Source organism: Stigmatopora nigra, unplaced genomic scaffold, assembly GCF_051989575.1.
Source record: "Stigmatopora nigra isolate UIUO_SnigA unplaced genomic scaffold, RoL_Snig_1.1 HiC_scaffold_29, whole genome shotgun sequence".
NCBI lineage: Eukaryota > Metazoa > Chordata > Actinopteri > Syngnathiformes > Syngnathidae > Stigmatopora > Stigmatopora nigra.
The window spans coordinates 1,552,648-1,570,495 of NW_027551608.1; the positions used below are offsets into that span (position 1 = coordinate 1,552,648).

Genomic DNA, 17,848 nt, shown 5'->3' on the forward strand with positions numbered 1-17,848 from the left:
ACTTTTCTGCTTGCATATTTTCATTGATTAGCAACTAAGTAACAGTGTTGTCAAAAGAATTGTACTTTAAAAGTGGTAAAATGACCCAAAAAAGAAAAATCACATCTAATTTTCACATTTTTACTCTTGAATTCAGAGTATGTCTCTTAAGGAATAAAATTTGAAAATAGGAATTGTTTATGGCTCTCTATGTTAAAAAGTTCCCAACCCCTGGTTTACACGCTCTATGAAACTTTTTAAGATTTCACTATTTTTCTTTGCCTTTTTGTTGTGGCGTTCCGTTTCCCTGCACACTTGGTTGCTGAACTGTAACTCTACTCGGGTTTCTCCAAAAGATTGGAGTCCACAGTTGCTTGTAATTGTCCGGCAGTGCTTTGGTGTCTCGCTGCAGCTTTGGTTAAACAAATCAAATTTTCATATCCAGTGTTGCTCCAAACACCATGTCGATCGGTAGCAAATAACAAGCACTCCCAGCAATACAAGTTGCAGTGTTCGTCACAGCCCATGAGCCAGGGGTAGCACTCGTAGTTAGCAAACTGAAAGTGGCAGACAAACCCTTTTCCCGGTTGTAACAGGCTTGCTAGCTTTGTAGTTGACCACCCTTTCTTAATGATGTTCATTTTTTTCTGCAAAAGTTTTTCTGGAAAATGGCTTTGTCAGCGAATCTGCAACCAAATCCATTTGTTTTCCTCCGTCGGCCGGTGTGGGTGGAGTTTGTAAGCTATTGGTTGGCTCCCTCTGGCTTTGGCCCGCCTACTCTGTCACTAACTAATCATAGTCGGTGAAAATGATGACATGCCTCTGCCTGTGAGAAGGCCTTGGTGTCTTATCAACGCTTGTTTAATGTAGCAGAGCCTGTAGAACTGACTGTGAAGGCCTTGAGGCAGATTTCTGTCCCTGGCAACAAATAACGGCCGAAATGTGATTGGTTAAATGTTTCAATATGAAAACACCTGGAAGTAGTGCAACCAGGGGGAAAGCAATGAAAGGAAGTTGACAGCATTCATGGGCAAAATATAATTAACATCAGTCTGTGATTCAGATATTTCTTAGGCTAGCCGAGAAGGCCCTGACGGCACACCACTGTAACATACTAAGCCCCTACGACATACAGCTGAGAACTGTCTAAAAACTTGTGAGACTTGGAAGTCACTCAGTCACACAGTGGGGGGGAGGTCTTGGTAGATTTTAGACCGGTTCTCAGTGGTACGGCATAGTGGCTCAGTATTTTATTTATTATTTCAACTGGTCGTCTGTTGACTCACAACCTAACTGATAGGTTCATTAATAATTACCCTTTGTAATTATCAATAACTGCAGGCAGACATCTTATTCAATTATTGACATTTAATTAAATAGATTGGATCACAGATAAGAAACCTTAAGGGAGGAGATCTTCAAAAGTATCCTCTCGAACAGTATTTTGCGTACGGCTTTATAAGGCATTTGGGATAAAACAATCACACCTTCATTTGACCTAACAATCATATAACAATTCCATAAAGAGGCCCGAAGTGTCCCGAGTGTTATGGAAGTGGCAGATATCCGTATCTGTTGTTAGACCTCGGCGTCTCTTTGCCTTGGCGGCAGGTCATGACCTCGAGCCGAACAATAGAAAGACTTTTAATGATTTAACAAAGAAATGAATTACTACACATATATGTATAATAGTAATACAGAATAAACCCAACAGTTATTGAAAAGCTTAAAAGGTGTGTGTTAAACACAAGGCAATTACCTATGTTTTCTGTAAATTTGGTGTCAATACGTCCATTAGCTTGGGACTATTTAACCAAATAGATGCTATGGCGTATGGTGTTTGTTTTTTTCGACCTCGTACTTCCAACGTCACATGTTCTCTTTTGTTCTGGAAGATTTATTTGACAGGTCAGTTCTCAGTACATCATTTATTTTCAAGAGAAAAGACAAAGACTTCTGTGTTCTGACTCCATTGAAAGGTCCCCATCCCGCGGTCCAAAGTGGGCGTTAGTTTTGAATATAAGTGGGTGTGTTTTGTTTACCTATTTGGACCACTAGAGTGTAGTAGTGAGCAGGCTGTGTTTCAATATAAGCTTGGGTGTGTAACAAATACAAGACTTGAATGATATAGGAAAAGAACATATGATTACTGTAAATAATGTAAATTGGGCTATAGGTTGGTGAGAATATCCTTTGAATATATATTACAATTCCCCCTGTTTACATAGCAAAGCTATGTGACAAAACTTTTAATCAAGTAAAAACTAACATGTAAGCCTTCAATAGGGTAAAAAAATCGCTATTTTGGGGTACACGCGAAGGAAAAAAACATATTGCACATACTACTTTCGTATGCTAACAAAAAACTAGAAAGAAGAAAATATGAAAATTAAATCATCTGACTGGATAGTCCGCAGTTGAGGCTCTTCCCGCAACTTCCCCAATCTCCTACAGATAGCAGTGTCTGTCTTCAGTCCAAAGCAAGCAGTCCAACATGTAACAAAAGTTCACACTTAAGAGCAATGATATTCTAAAGCTCATACCTGTCAACCTCTGCTGATAACTGCCCTTATAAATGATTATGATTCCCCATACAAACCCCCCCAAAAACGTACAAACACTGTATGACGCATGTTTACTCGCGGCAACTCGTTTCTTACTATGTGGCTCCTCCATCCTTGCTTCCACAATATTTACTCTATGTATATCTATGCATGCAAATGTCATCTTTTATCGATATTGCCGTACGCACCGCTAAAAAAATACATACGATTGAGGATAATTTTTGCTGGTATACCGCGACAATAGTAACGATCGATGACAGTAGCGTTGTTGGCTATATGCACCATGTCTGCAACAAATCAAACAGTTCCTACAAAAAATTTAAAAGTAGGTCTTTAGACCTCTGGAACATGGAACACACGCTGTACCATGTCCATCATCCCCCCTGTTGAGACATGGTTCCTTCCCTGGCTCAATTTTGGAATAAATTTTGGTTGGCACGCTAGGCCTTTAGCTATGTACAAGTCGTCTGCAGACTGTTCTGTGTTCTTTCTTATAGATGCATCTCTACCTTCTGTGATGCAATGTTTTGCATATCAATTAATACTGTTTTCGACTCAGTTTTTGTTGTGGATACTGTGCAGTAAGTGTTTGCTGTGCTGCTTTAGCTACTGTCGCACAGTCTCCTTCTGCTAACCCATTCAATGCGTTTCTTTAAAGTGTTTTTCTTTTACGCAGATAGCCAGATTAGTCTAATCATCCAGCTCCAATAGTGTTGTGAATAATGGCGTTTGGCATGGTCTACTAAATAGGCTTTCCATATTTTGTTGTCCGGATGACCTCGTTAAGTAGGTGCAATGATTTCATAACGAAATATGGAACCTTTTGTCAATTATGGAACAATATGGAACCTTTTGTCACGAAACATCTATGGTACTTTGGAATTTCATTTCATTTTTGTTTTTTTGTTTTTCTCAGTGCTCCCAAATTTCGCATAGCAGATTTTTTCCTCCACTTCAACTTTCACATTTGGAGTACTTCTTTTTTCATTAAAAATTTCATTTGACAAAATATTTTTTCCATACCTTGTCCTCGCCATCCCTGAAAAGGGCTTAATGGCAATTTCAGAAATCGATTCCAATTCGTTAAATCCTTTTCCACCTCGATTTCCAACGGATTGATTATATCTTGGTGGTTGGCCAATCAAAAACACAAAGAGACAAACAACTATTCACGCTTACACTCATTCATAATCAGACATCAGTGCTCTGCAATTTTTTGTCACTAGTGGAGAGCGCCATCCCCGGTCTGGGGCTTCTTGGCAGCTAACCACCTTTTGCTGTCCTATCAGCACTAACCATTCTCAAAAGAACTAGGTTAACGGCATTTAGTGACATCAATTTTTTGATGCTAATGCAATCCGTGATATTTTAATGGCCATTAATATGACTCAAGCTAAAGCATATTTCATCTAGTGATGGAAAAAAACAATGAATCATGTTTCATGCACTAAACATTCATTTTATTCCATCCTTTAGAAATCATGCCTATCCTAAATTAATTATTTTATCTAAACTTGTCAGGTACAATTTACCTAATAACTTGGATCAATGCCATTTCTGCATTGTTTTCTTCTCCTTGGATATCCTTAATAATTCGGATGAATGTCATTTCTGCATTGTCTTCATTTAATAATTTGGATGATTCTTAATACTTAAATCTAAATCACAAATCACTCTCATATTGCTAAATTAGCTATATGAACATAGCTAAATTGCGTTAGCAGAATTCCTATTGAATTTCTATCCGCTCCAAGTAGGCGGTTATATTTAAAATAAGAGCCATTTTCTGGGCTCACTATTACCACAATTAAAATTTAGGAAAAATAACCTTTCACTAGGAATTTCCTAATCTAAATTTCAGTGTTTGATAAAGGACCCATAATTTGTCACTAACATATCATAATATTGTAAACTGTCTCTCTCTCTGTCAACTTTCTCTCTTTCTCTGCCTGTCTCTTTCCCTCCCCCTCACCCCTCCCTGTTTTTTGCAGGGGGAGGGGGCCTTGGGCTTGGTGGGGGCTCTCTCTATGGCTCCACCGTGTGATGGTTTAAGAGCGTTGTGCAGTCTAGTGAGGAGGCGACCCCCCTCTCTTTGCGTCTGGGGTGGTTGAGCTGGTGCGACCCCGGTCTTGCTGCGTCGGGGGAGTTTGAACTGATGGAGGATGAGCATTTGAGCTACGCTCTTTGTTTTGTGGCTCCACTTTGGATGGCCATCTTCTCCCTGACATGTGTGCTCATTCTTTCTTTTCTGCCCCCCCCCCCCCCCCCTTGGATCTCTCCTTTTGTTCTAGGTGTGCCCCGCCTCAATTTATTATTTCTTTAGATACTTGTTTTCTTATCTTATTTATCTGCCTAAGTACCTTTCTTAGTCGTTTCTACTCTCATTTTGCACGACAATCGTCGAGATTTATGAACGCGTCACAGCGTATTTCCGGTTCATATATATACCCTTTCGGTTGATCTATATATACTTCATATGAAGATTACTTTTATCGAGCGCTCTTTTACTCATCGGGTGCTGTATTTTTGGAAGGTTTCCCTTATTTTGAACAATCTCTGAAAATCCTTTTAACAATGGGGGACTCTTACCCCCAAAGGAGGACTCTAACCCCACAGGGGCACTCTAACCCCTGTCTCAGGTTAAGCCGCGTCACCAGCCCACCTCTTGGATCGACGCTTAGTTGGCCAGACCGACCGACTAAGTGTTCGTCCGTTGCATACCTTACGTATCAATTCTCAAATGTATGTACAGCTTATCTCCCACTTTCGGGGCGTTTTTCTTCGACTTTTTCACGAGTTGAAAAATGGGATTTTCACCAGCCTTGTTATACATTAATTTTAAACAGCCCACCGTCTCTTGTGCGTGCATCCTCTTTTCCGGCCAGGTTCCTTCTTCAAACGGGCCGCGATCGACCGAATATGCCCTCTCTTTCAATGTAAGAGTAGCTGACGTCAGAAATCTTGGCTTTCAGTCCACCGCGGTCCGAGAAATTCAGAAATGAATTCCCGGGTTTTCGGCACCAGAAAATGTCGGGTTTAAAACCATATACATTCAATAATTTCGGATCAGAGGAAGCACACGGAGAGACGGCTTGATGAGATTCACTAGACTTCAGCTGAAGGAGGGGTCAGAGTAGCCAGCGCTGGGAGATGTGTCCATCCCCCAGCCTGACCAGTTCGAATCCCCATCTACCCCCAACAGTTGAGCTAGTTTTATTAACAAAGGGTCATGTGACCAAGGTACAAACTTTAAAATGAGCATGTCTTGGTATATGACGCGCCCCTAACTCATAGGTGTCATGAAGGAAATTTCCACTAGGCTCTGCAAAATTCTATCCTAGTGACTATACTGAAGTGTAAAGAATACATTCTATACTCCACAGTTAATACCTTATTTTTAACCAGTGAACATAAGATAAACAGACTTCCTTCCAAGATAATAGGTTCATTAATAATTACCCTCGTTCATAATTATCAATAACTGCAGGCAGACATCTTATTCAATTATTGACATTTAATTAAATAGATTGGATCACGGATAAGTAACCTTAAGGGCTATCTTCCAAAGTATCCCTCCCAAACAGTATTTTGCGTACAGCTTTAAGGAATTAAAACAAAAACAATCACGCCTTCATTTGACCTAACAATCATATAACAATTACATATTTTGCGTACAGCTTTAAGGCATTAAAACAAAAACAATCACGCCTTCATTTGACCTAACAATCATATAACAATTACATAAAGAAGTCCGAAGTGCGTCACGAGTGTTATGGACGTGGCAGAAACAATATCTTTGTTATGGGCTCCGTTGCTGGAAATGGCAGATATCGAGTCCTTGCCCGATCAACCACCCTCACAGCCCGATACTGGGTGAGATGTAGCGTCAACAATCCTTGAAAAGTCCACGTGAGAGTGGACTAGGCGGTAGTTTATGACCTCGAGCCGAACAATAGAGACTTTTAATGATTTAACAAAGAAATGAATTACTACACATATATGTATAATAGTAAGACAGAATAAACCCAGCACAAGACAATAAAATGATACAAACAAAAATTATGTAATCTAAAGATGACAGTGTGGGTCCATGAATTTCCTAGCGACGCCTTCAGCTCATAAAAAAATCATCAATAAAAACCTCATACAATTGAAATATTATTTAGGAATATAGCCATATTTTACTCACCAAAAATCCTTTTTACCTGTACACATCCATCCTCCTTTCTGTTCTCCTTCTTTTCTATCGCCATCAAATCTAATGCTGAAAGTTGAGCCTGTCCTCTAGTATTTCAGGCATACGTTTTTATTCGATTTAGTGCTGAAAATGTTCGTTCCCGGTTGTGACAGGCTTGCTTGCTGTGCAGTTGTCCGACTTTTCTTAATGATGTCCAGCTTTTTCTTGAAAATGGCTTTGACAGTGAATCTGCAAACAAATCCATTTCTTTTCCTTCAGGCAAAAACCACAATCAAATCAACACAACAATATATTTGCTTGTGCAGCTCGCTCGAGATACAGTTTGGTAGCTCTGGCTTGTCCACTCTATCACTAGCCAATCATAGGTGGTGAAAGCGATGACGTATCCCTACGCCTGCGAGAAGGCCTTGGTGTCACCAAATTGAATTCTGATTGGTTAAAGCAACAGTCTTATTGACGCTTGTTTAATGCAGCAGAGCCTGCAGAACTGATTGTGAAGGCCTTGAGGCAGATTTCTGACCCTGGTAACACATGATCGCTTAAATGTGATTGGTTAAATGCTTCAATATGAAAACACACATCTGGAAGCAGTGCAACCGGGGGAAATGCAATGAAAGGAAGATAACAGACAATTTGGAATTATTTAATAAGTATTCATGGACAAAATATCATTAACATCAATCTGTGATTGAGATATTTCTAAGGCCAGCAGAAAAGGCATTGAAGGCCCTGACAGCACATCACTGAAAGATAGGGAAAAATTACAAATCAAGGGAAACCTGGAGTGGACTGGACCCTTTCCAGGAATTCAAAATTTCCTGTCCAGCCAGGCACAGAAAAACAGTTCTCTCGTTCTCTGCAATAGTTATATTCACATCAATTAATATTCAGAAACAAATAAATACACGTATATTTCTAAATAGAATTGAACCCACTCTCCCTGTCGTCAAGCTTGATATTTTAAGCATGACCACATTACTGTACCCTTTACATCAATTAAACCACATAATTTATAAAATGCATATTGAACATTCAAATTCAAATACATTGATTTTTTCATTTTCCTGTTAGAGTTTGAAATCTTAGCAAATGACTTTTCTCTTTATCACCATTGAATTTAGTAGTCTGATTTTGTCAACATATAATCCCAAATAACACTGAGGATATTAGTCCTTTATTTCCAATTGAAAGATTTTTAACAAATGTCTCCCTGTGGAATTCAATAACCAATTTGAGCTTTAAATTATCCAGCAATTTATCCGCCAAAGCTAAGATCTGGCCACTTATGATCGAGGCAAAGATTCAATTTGCATGGGAGTGCGTTGAGGCACCGAATCCATTAAAACCATTTTTTATTACTGTTTTTCCAAATAAATCCTACATTCAAATATGTTAGTGCTAAGTAAAATAATTTTGATAATGGACTCTTGGGTTTTTGTCAAAGTCTTCCGATACCGGGTCCCATATATTCCCATATTATAACTTGTGAGGTAAAACATTAGTTAAATATATTTTCACACTTTATAATGCTTGAAAATGATTTCATTAATTTTCCAAGTCTAAACTTTGTGATTGGGAAATATTTACCATAATTATGATTGAAATAATCCTATCTTTTTTTAAACATGGCTTTTTGGCATCCATAAGTATATCAAATTAGACTCTTGAATTATTTATTTTTTAAATCATTTAGTCATCAATTTTTATATTATCAACTCTAACATAACTTTTAATGCGGCAATTTATTTTTTTTCCAATTTCTGTCAGCAGACTTATTTTTGTTTCATTTTTTAAATTTTGGATTCAGAAGGCAGTTTGGAATGTCCACAAACATGTTGGCCAGGCATCTTTGTAACATGATATACTTTTTCTAGGTTTTTAACTCAAATCTTGCATGACAAAAGTCACCAATCAATAATTTTTCATTGTTATTAAACCAAAGTACCTAATTTCATTGATCTCTCTACTATTTGTCTCAATTTTTTTATTACCAATTGTAATTAAAAAGATTAAAATTTCCAACAATGCCAATTTTAAGAAAGAAATAAAAACTGCGATTATCGTCAATGGTCTAATATTGTAACTATAAACCACGCAGCGTCCGCGAGCCGTAAGTGTTAATGGAATTCTTGTCTCGTCTGCTCGTCAGGACAAGTGACTGGGATCCAACGCGGGTGGTCAGGTGTGCCCTGGGAAATTCCAAGAAGATATTTCCATATTGTTGACACTTGTAACATTGTGAGTGTTTTCTGTTGCAGGCAAGGACACGCTTTTGTCTGTCCCGCCTCTGCGCCCCCTTTTATCTGCCCCTCTGTTTTTGGGATTCTAATTAAGCATTTGTATTGGGAATGGATGTCAAAGTTTGGACACCTGAGGCAATTGAGTTTTAATATTTTTCTTAGCATCTTTATTCTCTCTTTGGGCGGCTCTCAGTTGAAGTTTGAGTAGTTTAATTTGTGTTTCCTGCATTTCTATAATATTATATAATAGCAATTTTAGCCTTGTATACATATTGTTGCAAAATGAATCAAAGATACCCATTTAAATAAGGCATTACAATGATGCAAATTTAATTTCAAGCATGTCTTATCCTTTTCCATCTGCAAAAGTGTGTGACTTGCCTGTTATAATTCATATAAAGCAGTAGTGTGCTGCAAAACAGAATGAATCCCATAATTTTAAATATTAATTAGATTAATATGTGTAAGTTTCTTCATAACGATGCCAAAATCTTAGATGAATGTATAGAAGCATTTTCAATTACTGATAAAAAGGAAAATGGAACCACAAACACAATAAATTGTAATGCATAATGTATTTCTGAGATCTCTGGAAATTTGGCAAACAGTCCTATGAACAATTTTGGGCACCCTGATATTTTCAAGATTTTCCTTTATAAATCATTGGTTGTTCGGATCAGCAATTTCAGTTAAATATATCATATAGCAGACCAACATAGATATTTGAGAAGGGAAATAAAGTGTGCAATAATTACCGAAGAAAAATAAGGCTGGCACATGCATAAATGTTGGCACCCCAAAAGAAAAATGACATTATAGTCATACCTCTACTTGCGAAATTGTCGTATTTACTCGCATATAAGCCACTCGCGTGTATAAGCGGCATCCTTATAATTGCCATAAAATCGTTCAAATTTACAATTTCAATCGTATAAGATGCCACCAGATTCCCAAATTTCACCCTAGGACGTATAAATGTGTTAGTTTGGAGGGAAAATTTCCAAGATGGCGCCATTCAAGCGGGAGCCAGTGGCAGTAGCTCTGTAGACTCTTGTTTTTCATGTTTTACAGCCCTTCTATCTTTTTTGAAAATTACACTTTATGATTTCTTAATACATTCCTTTTTACTTTACTTTGTACTTTATACTTTTTACTTTAATGTTTTTACAATGTTCCTTGTTCTGTTAGCCTGGCTTCTTTCGGCTACTTCTTTTTTGGAACCAGTCAGCTACGCTGACACACACACTAGCACACTAGCTGTTACAATACAGGCCGAAGGAGCAACACCTCGGTGCCGTCGCGGTTTCGGAGCTGGACAAAAGTGCCGGGAGAAGAGGCAACACTTCTAACCAACCATTCCATCGTGGGATAGGATGGAAGAGCTGTCGGTGCTTACCAGTAACGGAGTCGAGGAGTTCTGCCTCACTGCTGTTTTCTTCAGCTTCAGAATACTGAGGAACCGTGCGGATAAGCTTGGAAAAGCGACTCTGCATATTCTCTACCTCGGTCACAGTCTGAAGAAGTTCCCCATCTCATGGAAGACTTCCTGTGTGTGGTTCCAGTTTTTGTTCAACTTTACAACGTCTTTTTGAGTTTGTATCTGTTTTAGCTACCGCAACCACAATGGCGCTGTTTAAGCGGCAGCCGGCGGCCGCGGTGGCTCTGTCCACTCTGGCTCGTTTTGTGTTTTTGCTGCTCTTAATGCTTTGATGATACCATATATTTTGATTTGCTTTTTACTTTGTTCTTTTGCTTTGCTGTTCTGTCTAATCACCCTCTTGCTACTGCCACAATTTAATTTCCCGAATACGGCATGATTAAAGTTATCCAATCCAAAATCTTGTGAAAAGTCATCACGCATGGTATTTCTGAGATACTGTGTAAATCAAAAGCACATTATTAGGGTCAATAGCATAAGGACGTCAACATGCCTGTCTTTGTAAATGCAAAATATTAAATTATTAAGTCTATCTTGATGGGAACCTGATGCTTTCTGATTAAAGAAATTACAATTTCCTTACCAGAAGTTTAAGATGTTGTGGCAGCCATATTGCTTCTAATGACAAAATATTTCAATTCTTTCGATGATTCATATGACTCTAATATTTGTCACTTTCGAATAAGAAATAAAACAAAAAAAATCAAAATGGAATTTAGTTTTATTTCAAAATCAAAGCTACTTGCGTCTGGCCAGTCAAAGCACGTTTAACTAGGTTGAGACGGCAGCACCGTAGGTAAAATGGCGAACGCACCGACCTATGTAAGTCCCGAGCGAGCAGTGACGGGAAAGTTATTTTTTCACGTTTTATGATGCGTATTTTTCACGTTCTATGATACAAATGATTTATTTTAAGTTCATTAATCGAGATCAAAAGAAACTTGGTTTAGCGTTTTATCTTTTCTCTATTTTAAAAATAAATTACCGTATCGCCTGCATTGTCTTGCATCATGACGTCACCGCGCCATTGCGTCTGGGCGTCATCAACTTGCGGTTTCGTGCATGTCATTCGCATATAAGCCATACCCTCAATTCAGTCATCATTTTTGTCCGATAAAAGCGGCTTATATGCGAGTGAATACGATAATTGGTTCCAGATTTTTTTGTAACTTGAAAATTTCGTAAGGAGAGGTGTACTTTATATGTAAATGTTCTAATTCATTCCACGGTCCTCACGCAACTACCAGGTAAAACCTTTAAAATTGGTCAAAGTGTCCCAATTTAGTGTGAAAGATGTGAGAAAACACAACATGACAACGACCCTAAAAATAATCCAATTTTACTAAGGCATTCATGCAGAAGAACAAGTACAACGATCTGGAATGATCATCTCAGACCTGAATAATATTGAAAGTCAGGTCTGATTCAAAGCTGTTACGGTCGCGTGGGGTGACCGGGGGAAAGTTTATCCAGCTGTGGTGACGCCGAAGGAAAAGGGAGGCCGTTCCGTTGCATTTGATTCCTTGGTTTAATTACTTGGCAAAAACTTACAAAAACAACTTGGGCTTGAAACAACTAACTACAACTGAAAATGAAACATGATATCCCACGAACGTAGTGTGGCGTCAAGTCAGGTGAGCATGACAACGAGGAAACAACACGTCGATCCGACGACGATCAACACAACCCATAATCCTTAAGTAGCCCAGGAAAAGATAATCATGTAATTGCACACAGCTGAAATCGACAATGACATCACGCCAGGAGGGGCAAACGAGCCACTCCTGACAGAAGTGGGCTGTTTATGCTCGGAAACCATCAAATCTGACTTACTGGAAATCTTTTGTAATGAAGAATGCCTTACACCTTCAAACAGAATCCAGACCATCATTGGAAGCTATAGGAAGCATTTAGGGCAGTGGTTATTAAGCTTGTTGCAGCTACCGAAACCCACCAGTTACATATACGCATTCACTGTAGCCCACCATTTTCATATACGCTTTCACTGAACCCTGCTTTAGTGGGAAATAAAATACAGTTATACAGTGAGAAACAGGCTTAATGCGTTCTGGGACTGAGCTCTTATGTCGATTTACTCGTATCTCAAATCATCATTTCCTTTAGAAATGTGTTGCAGCTACCGAAACCCACCAGTTTCATATACGCATTCACTGTAGCCCACCATTTTCATATACGCTTTCACTGAACCCTGCTTTAGTGGGAAATAAAATACAGTTATACAGTGAGAAACAGGCTTAATGCGTTCTGGGACTGAGCTCTTATGTCGATTTACTCGTATCTCAAATCATCATTTCCTTTAGAAATGAACTAAATAGAAATTATTTTGTTCCCACCCTCTGAAATAAAACACCAAAAAACAGGAAATTACAAAGGGAAAGCATTTTTATTGGTTGTATTTCCCCATCTACTAACAGAGTAACAAATAACTAGAGGTTATGATATTTAATAATAAAGTGAAGCATTATTCAATATAATGGGGAGTTGCGGATTGGAGAGAAAAGAGAAGACAGAGAGAGATAGACTTGACAGATGCGCTCGTAATGTACCATAAACTTTAAATTGAACTTAAATTAACTTAGATTCCTATACACACAATTTAAACAACTTTTAATCTTATGTTACACTAAATTTAAACCTTCTTCTGCAATAACAAAGGCAAAGAGGTTAATGTATTCCACTGCGGCTTTGGAGGTGAACTTCCTGCTTTTCGATACGTATTGGCGAGACAGCTCAGTCTCAGGTACACTGCTCATGTTTTTCCATTATTTCGTGCTTAATATTGATTGTCATTATACGCCTTTTCTCCGCACTACTGGCTTGCTTTGGACCCGTTCTGTTTCCATTATTTATGCACGGACTAACGCAAAAAAAAAAAAACACGGGAAAAAATGCAAGCGCAGTGCTCGTAGAAATCTTTGCACGAGGGAGATGCTGCGAGACAGTGCGCTGAAATCATAAGCAGCCTCTCGCCACATGGCTGTCTTGAATGCTTGTATCTCAACATTTGTCTCATATCTCAAGGTAAATATTGGCCTTGGAATTGTACTCAAAATTCCTCGTATGTCGAGGTACTCGCATGTCAAGGTATTACTGTATGATTTTTTTTCAAATTCAAGATATTTAAATTCCTGGCAGCACTGATTGGCCACGCAATGTCAAGTGATCATTTGCAGCCAGTGATGGTCAAGCGGGGCATTATATTGTGAGTAGACATGATGAGTCAACGTGTCTTGACCTCCATGGCAGAGGCTCCATCGAACACCTGAGACCGACTCACTGAACTCCTGGGGTTAGATCGAACGCAGGTTAAGAACTATTGATTTAGAGGCTGTTATTTCTGCAAAAGTAGGATCTACAAATGATTGTAATTTTTCTATTGGGGTGCCCTAATTTATTCACCTGCCTTCTTTTGCTTAAGTTATTACTACACACTTTCTGTAAATCCTATAAACTTTATTTCATGTTTCAAATATCACTATTTGTATGATACATGATATATTTAACTGAAATTGTTGATCCAAACAACCAATGATTTATAAAGGAACATCTAAAAAATGATCAGGGGTGCCCCAAACTTTTTGATACAACTGTATTTGGCTTTATGGCGCTTCAACAAATGTTGTATTTAAAACATTTATATAGTCATTGCTCTTGGTTTAGTTCCCCCATAATGTTTCAACAAAAACAAAATTAACAATTAGATGTAAAGTTTTCAAGGGGATGTTTGGCATTTGATCATAATCCACAAGTGACAGTGCCTTGTGAAAGTATTTTCCCCTTTTAACTTTTAGACCTTTCACCACCTTTCAGGCTTCAAACAGAGATACAATTAAATATTTTGTTAAGAATCAAGTGGGACACAATCGTGAAGTGAAATTGATTGGATATGTTAAACAGTTTTAACAAATAAAAAAAATAGAAATGTTGGGCGTGCAATATTATTCGGACGGTTTACTTTCATTACAGCAAACTTACTTCAGGTCCAAAATCATTCTGGATGAACCGCAGAGATCTACATTTGAGGTGTGAGAGTGTGTCCAAAAGACAACAATCAGTCAATGACTGCACAAATCTGGTCTTGATGGAAGAGTGTCAATAGAAAAGCCGTTTTTCAAAAATATCCTTAAGTCTCATTTCAAGATTCTCACAAGCCACCTGGCAGACACACTGTTGGGTTTATTCTGTATTACTATTATAAATATATTTGTATTAATTCATTTCTTTGTTAAATCATTCTCTTTCTATTTTCAAAGTGTTGCGAGGTCACGAGTATTGCCAAGTCATCTTTAACCTGGACGGCCTGTTCCAGGATGGTTATACAAACAATCCACCCAATCTGGGTCCTTGAGATTTGGTGGGCCCTTGGTGACGAGGCCAGGGCTATTCGGCCAATAACAAGAATGTTGTTATCGTTATGTAACCGTGCACTTCGGGTTTTTCTGTATGTAACCATTATATGATTATGATTATATTATATGATTCTTAGGTCAAGGAAGTTGTATAATTACTCTAATCTAAATGTTGTTAGGTCTAGTCTCCTGTTTTTGTTATTGGTAAAATACTTTGATTGTTATTGTAGTCCCAGATGTTGTTTTTACTCTTCCGTGATGGAATGATCAACATCTCTGTAAATTGTTTTGATTCATGACAATAAGAGTCGTACGAGAACGTCTATTCGAGTAGACGTTCGGAAGTTGTAAGCAGAACTTGCTGAAACTCTCCCCTTCGGAGGTTTTACCTGTTGTTATCCATTTCTATTTAATTAAATGTCAATAATTGAATAAGGTGTCTGCCTGCAGTTATTGATAATTACGGACGAAGGTAATTATTAATGAACCTAACACACACTAAACTTATGGAAGAAGGTGCTCTGGGCTCACAATGCAAAATGATATGTTCGGCATATTAGCAACACAGCTCATCACCCTGAACACACCATCCCCACTGTCAAATATGGTGGCGCCAGCCTCATGATTTTGGCCTGGTTTTCTTCAACAGGGACAGAGAAGATTGTTAAAATTGATGTGAAGATGAATGAAGCCAAATACAGGACTATTCTGGAAGAATCTGGAAAATACCTTAGACTGATATGGAGATTTATCTTCCAACAGGACAGTGATCCAAAACAAAGTAAAATCTACAACGGAATGGTTCGTTGAGCTCGAGCCGTTTTGCATGGAAGAATAGGCAAGAATATCAGTCTCTCGATGTCCAAAACTGAGACATACCCCAAGCGCCAAGTAGTTACAACGTATTAATGCAGTTACAGCGTATTATTGCAAGGGGGCCAAATAATATTGCACGCCCCACTTTTCAGGTTTTTATTTGTTAAAAAAGTTTAAAATATGAAAATAAAAATGTGTTCCCACTTCACGATTGTCCCACTTGTTGATTATTTTACAAAAAAACAGATCTCAGCAATGACATTAACTGGGGTTCATACAAGGGCGTTGGTACTTCTTAAGCCTACACCTCGGGCGAACTGCTCAAGAAGGCCTGTGATGGCGCCAGAGGGACTGTACATTGCAGACTTCAGACCCACAGTAGAGCTGTAGGCTGCCAGGAAGATTTTCCGCACAGCTTCTAAACGGGCTTGACGTTCTGAACGGTAGGGACACCTACATAGGGAAGAGTCAGAGAGAAGCTTTGGACCAGCTGGCATGTGTGCCTGTTGAACTCACAGATCTGTGCGATGTTATGGAGTTAAGTAATTTTAGTTGTATTGACTCTTCAGAAAGAAAAGTATAATCGAAGCTTTACTCACATCCTTCCGCTGAGCCCTTGATCCTGCAAGTTGATGGGAAGGGGGGGGTCGTATGTAGCATCCAAGGCAGATGATGTAAAAGAGAACGAAGACAGAGGTTGCTGGAAAGACGGACGATCATGGATGCTCCCACTACCAGACACGATTTGCCAACTACCATATTCTGTAGACAGAGAAGTACCTGACCTAGTGTAGTCTGCTGCAAACCTGCAGGTAAAAATCAGTAAGCATCACTCATTGTTTTATCGAATCTACTAATGGACAACCAAAATTAACTCAATTAAAAGATCAATGTACCAACAATAATAAAATGTTGCTTTTGAGAATAAAGTTATAATTACTTCTCTGGAAAAAGTAACCAAATTACTTTTGTTATTCAATAATGAAAGTATCTATGATACTGTACTTTAAAAATGCAATATAAAATACGATTTGAAAAATGTTTTTGTTTTTCTGCGAGCATACATCAGTACAAAGCTGAGTTTGATTGATCTTAATGGAATGTACTCATGTTAATATAGTAATACTATAAAGCATTCAAACATCCATAAATCCAATAAAAGTCCTCATCTTATGTCTTCATCTTCTTCTGGTTATCCAAGGTCTCAGACCCTCACATCCAGCTCTTCCGGGAAGATCCCAATGCTTTTCCGGGCCAGCCGGAGACAGTCTACCAAGTGTGTTCTGGGTCGGCCTGGTGGCCACGTGCCTGGAAAACCTCACAACAGAGGATTTAGGAGGCTTCTTAATCAGACGTCTAAGACAACTCATCTGGCTCCTCTTGATGCAGAGAGGTGGGTTTACTCCAAGACGGATGACCGAACTTCTCAACTTATCCCTGATGCCATCCATCTGTTGACATCTCGCTCCATTTTTCCCTTACTTGTAGAAAACACTGAAAGATACTTGATTGCCTCTCCTAGAGGAAAGACCTCATCCCAGACAATGCCACCTTTTTCTGGCTAGGGACCATGGTTTCAGATTAGGAGGTGCTGATTCTAATCCTGACCGCTTCACATCTGATTGTGAATCGTTCCAGTGAGTTTTGGAGATCGCACACTGATAAAGCCAACTGAACCACATCACCTGCAAAAAGCACGGATGCAAAGCTGATGCCACCAAACAGCACCCCCTTAATGCTGCGTCCAACAATTCCTGTCCATAAAAGTTTTGAAAAGAATTGGTGACAAAAGGCACCTTGGCAGAGTACAACTTCCTCCTGGAAACTGATCCGACTTACTGCTGACGATGCGGAACAGACTTTGACACTGGTCATACAGAGACCAAACCCCATGTATCGGGGATTCCAGTAAACCATACTCCCGGAGTACCAACCACAAGACTCACGGGGGAACACAGTCAAATGCCTTCTCCAAATCAACAAAGTACATGTAACTGTTTGGGCGATCATCTATGATGGGTTAACATGTGGGTCCATTGACCGGGCTAAAATAGCATCTTTGATTGGGAGCATTGATGAGAAGGTAATTGAAATTAAAAGGGATCAGGAATCAAACCATCTTTGTTGATTCTGTTAATGAATTACCAAATGGTATATTTGTTTCCCAGTGTGCTATATTTTCAGGAAAGTAACTAGTTCGACTTCCGTAATAGCATTAGAAACCTCCACCCACTGTGGCCCGT

At 38.8% G+C, this 17,848-nt stretch overlaps 1 protein-coding gene and 1 long non-coding RNA gene across 13 annotated transcripts in view; one reads left to right on the forward strand and one right to left on the reverse strand.

The window, feature by feature from the left end:
• The window catches only part of LOC144192922 (uncharacterized), a 34,604-nt gene that overhangs the window by 2,729 nt on the left and 14,027 nt on the right, over positions 1–17,848 (forward strand). For all 5 annotated transcript variants that reach the window (XR_013325496.1, XR_013325497.1, XR_013325498.1 and 2 more), the window contains exons 2-4: positions 8,891–8,979; positions 16,807–16,998; positions 17,094–17,688. This is a non-coding gene — a long non-coding RNA (uncharacterized LOC144192922). The remainder of the gene's footprint in view (positions 1–8,890; positions 8,980–16,806; positions 16,999–17,093; positions 17,689–17,848) is intronic.
• mtmr14 (myotubularin related protein 14) overlaps positions 6,101–17,848 on the reverse strand; it is an 80,553-nt gene continuing 68,805 nt past the window's right edge. For 4 of the 8 annotated variants that reach the window (XM_077711753.1, XM_077711752.1, XM_077711754.1 and 1 more), the window contains 2 exons: positions 16,205–16,411; positions 7,369–16,058 (listed from right to left, as the gene is read on the reverse strand). In XM_077711753.1, the coding sequence (XP_077567879.1) occupies positions 15,878–16,058; positions 16,205–16,411 (388 nt within the window). In that variant the 3' untranslated portion in view covers positions 7,369–15,877. Of the gene's footprint in view, positions 6,970–7,368; positions 16,059–16,204; positions 16,412–17,848 lie in introns of those variants that run through there. The other 4 variants (XM_077711756.1, XM_077711757.1, XM_077711759.1 and 1 more) reach the window with 4 other exon arrangements.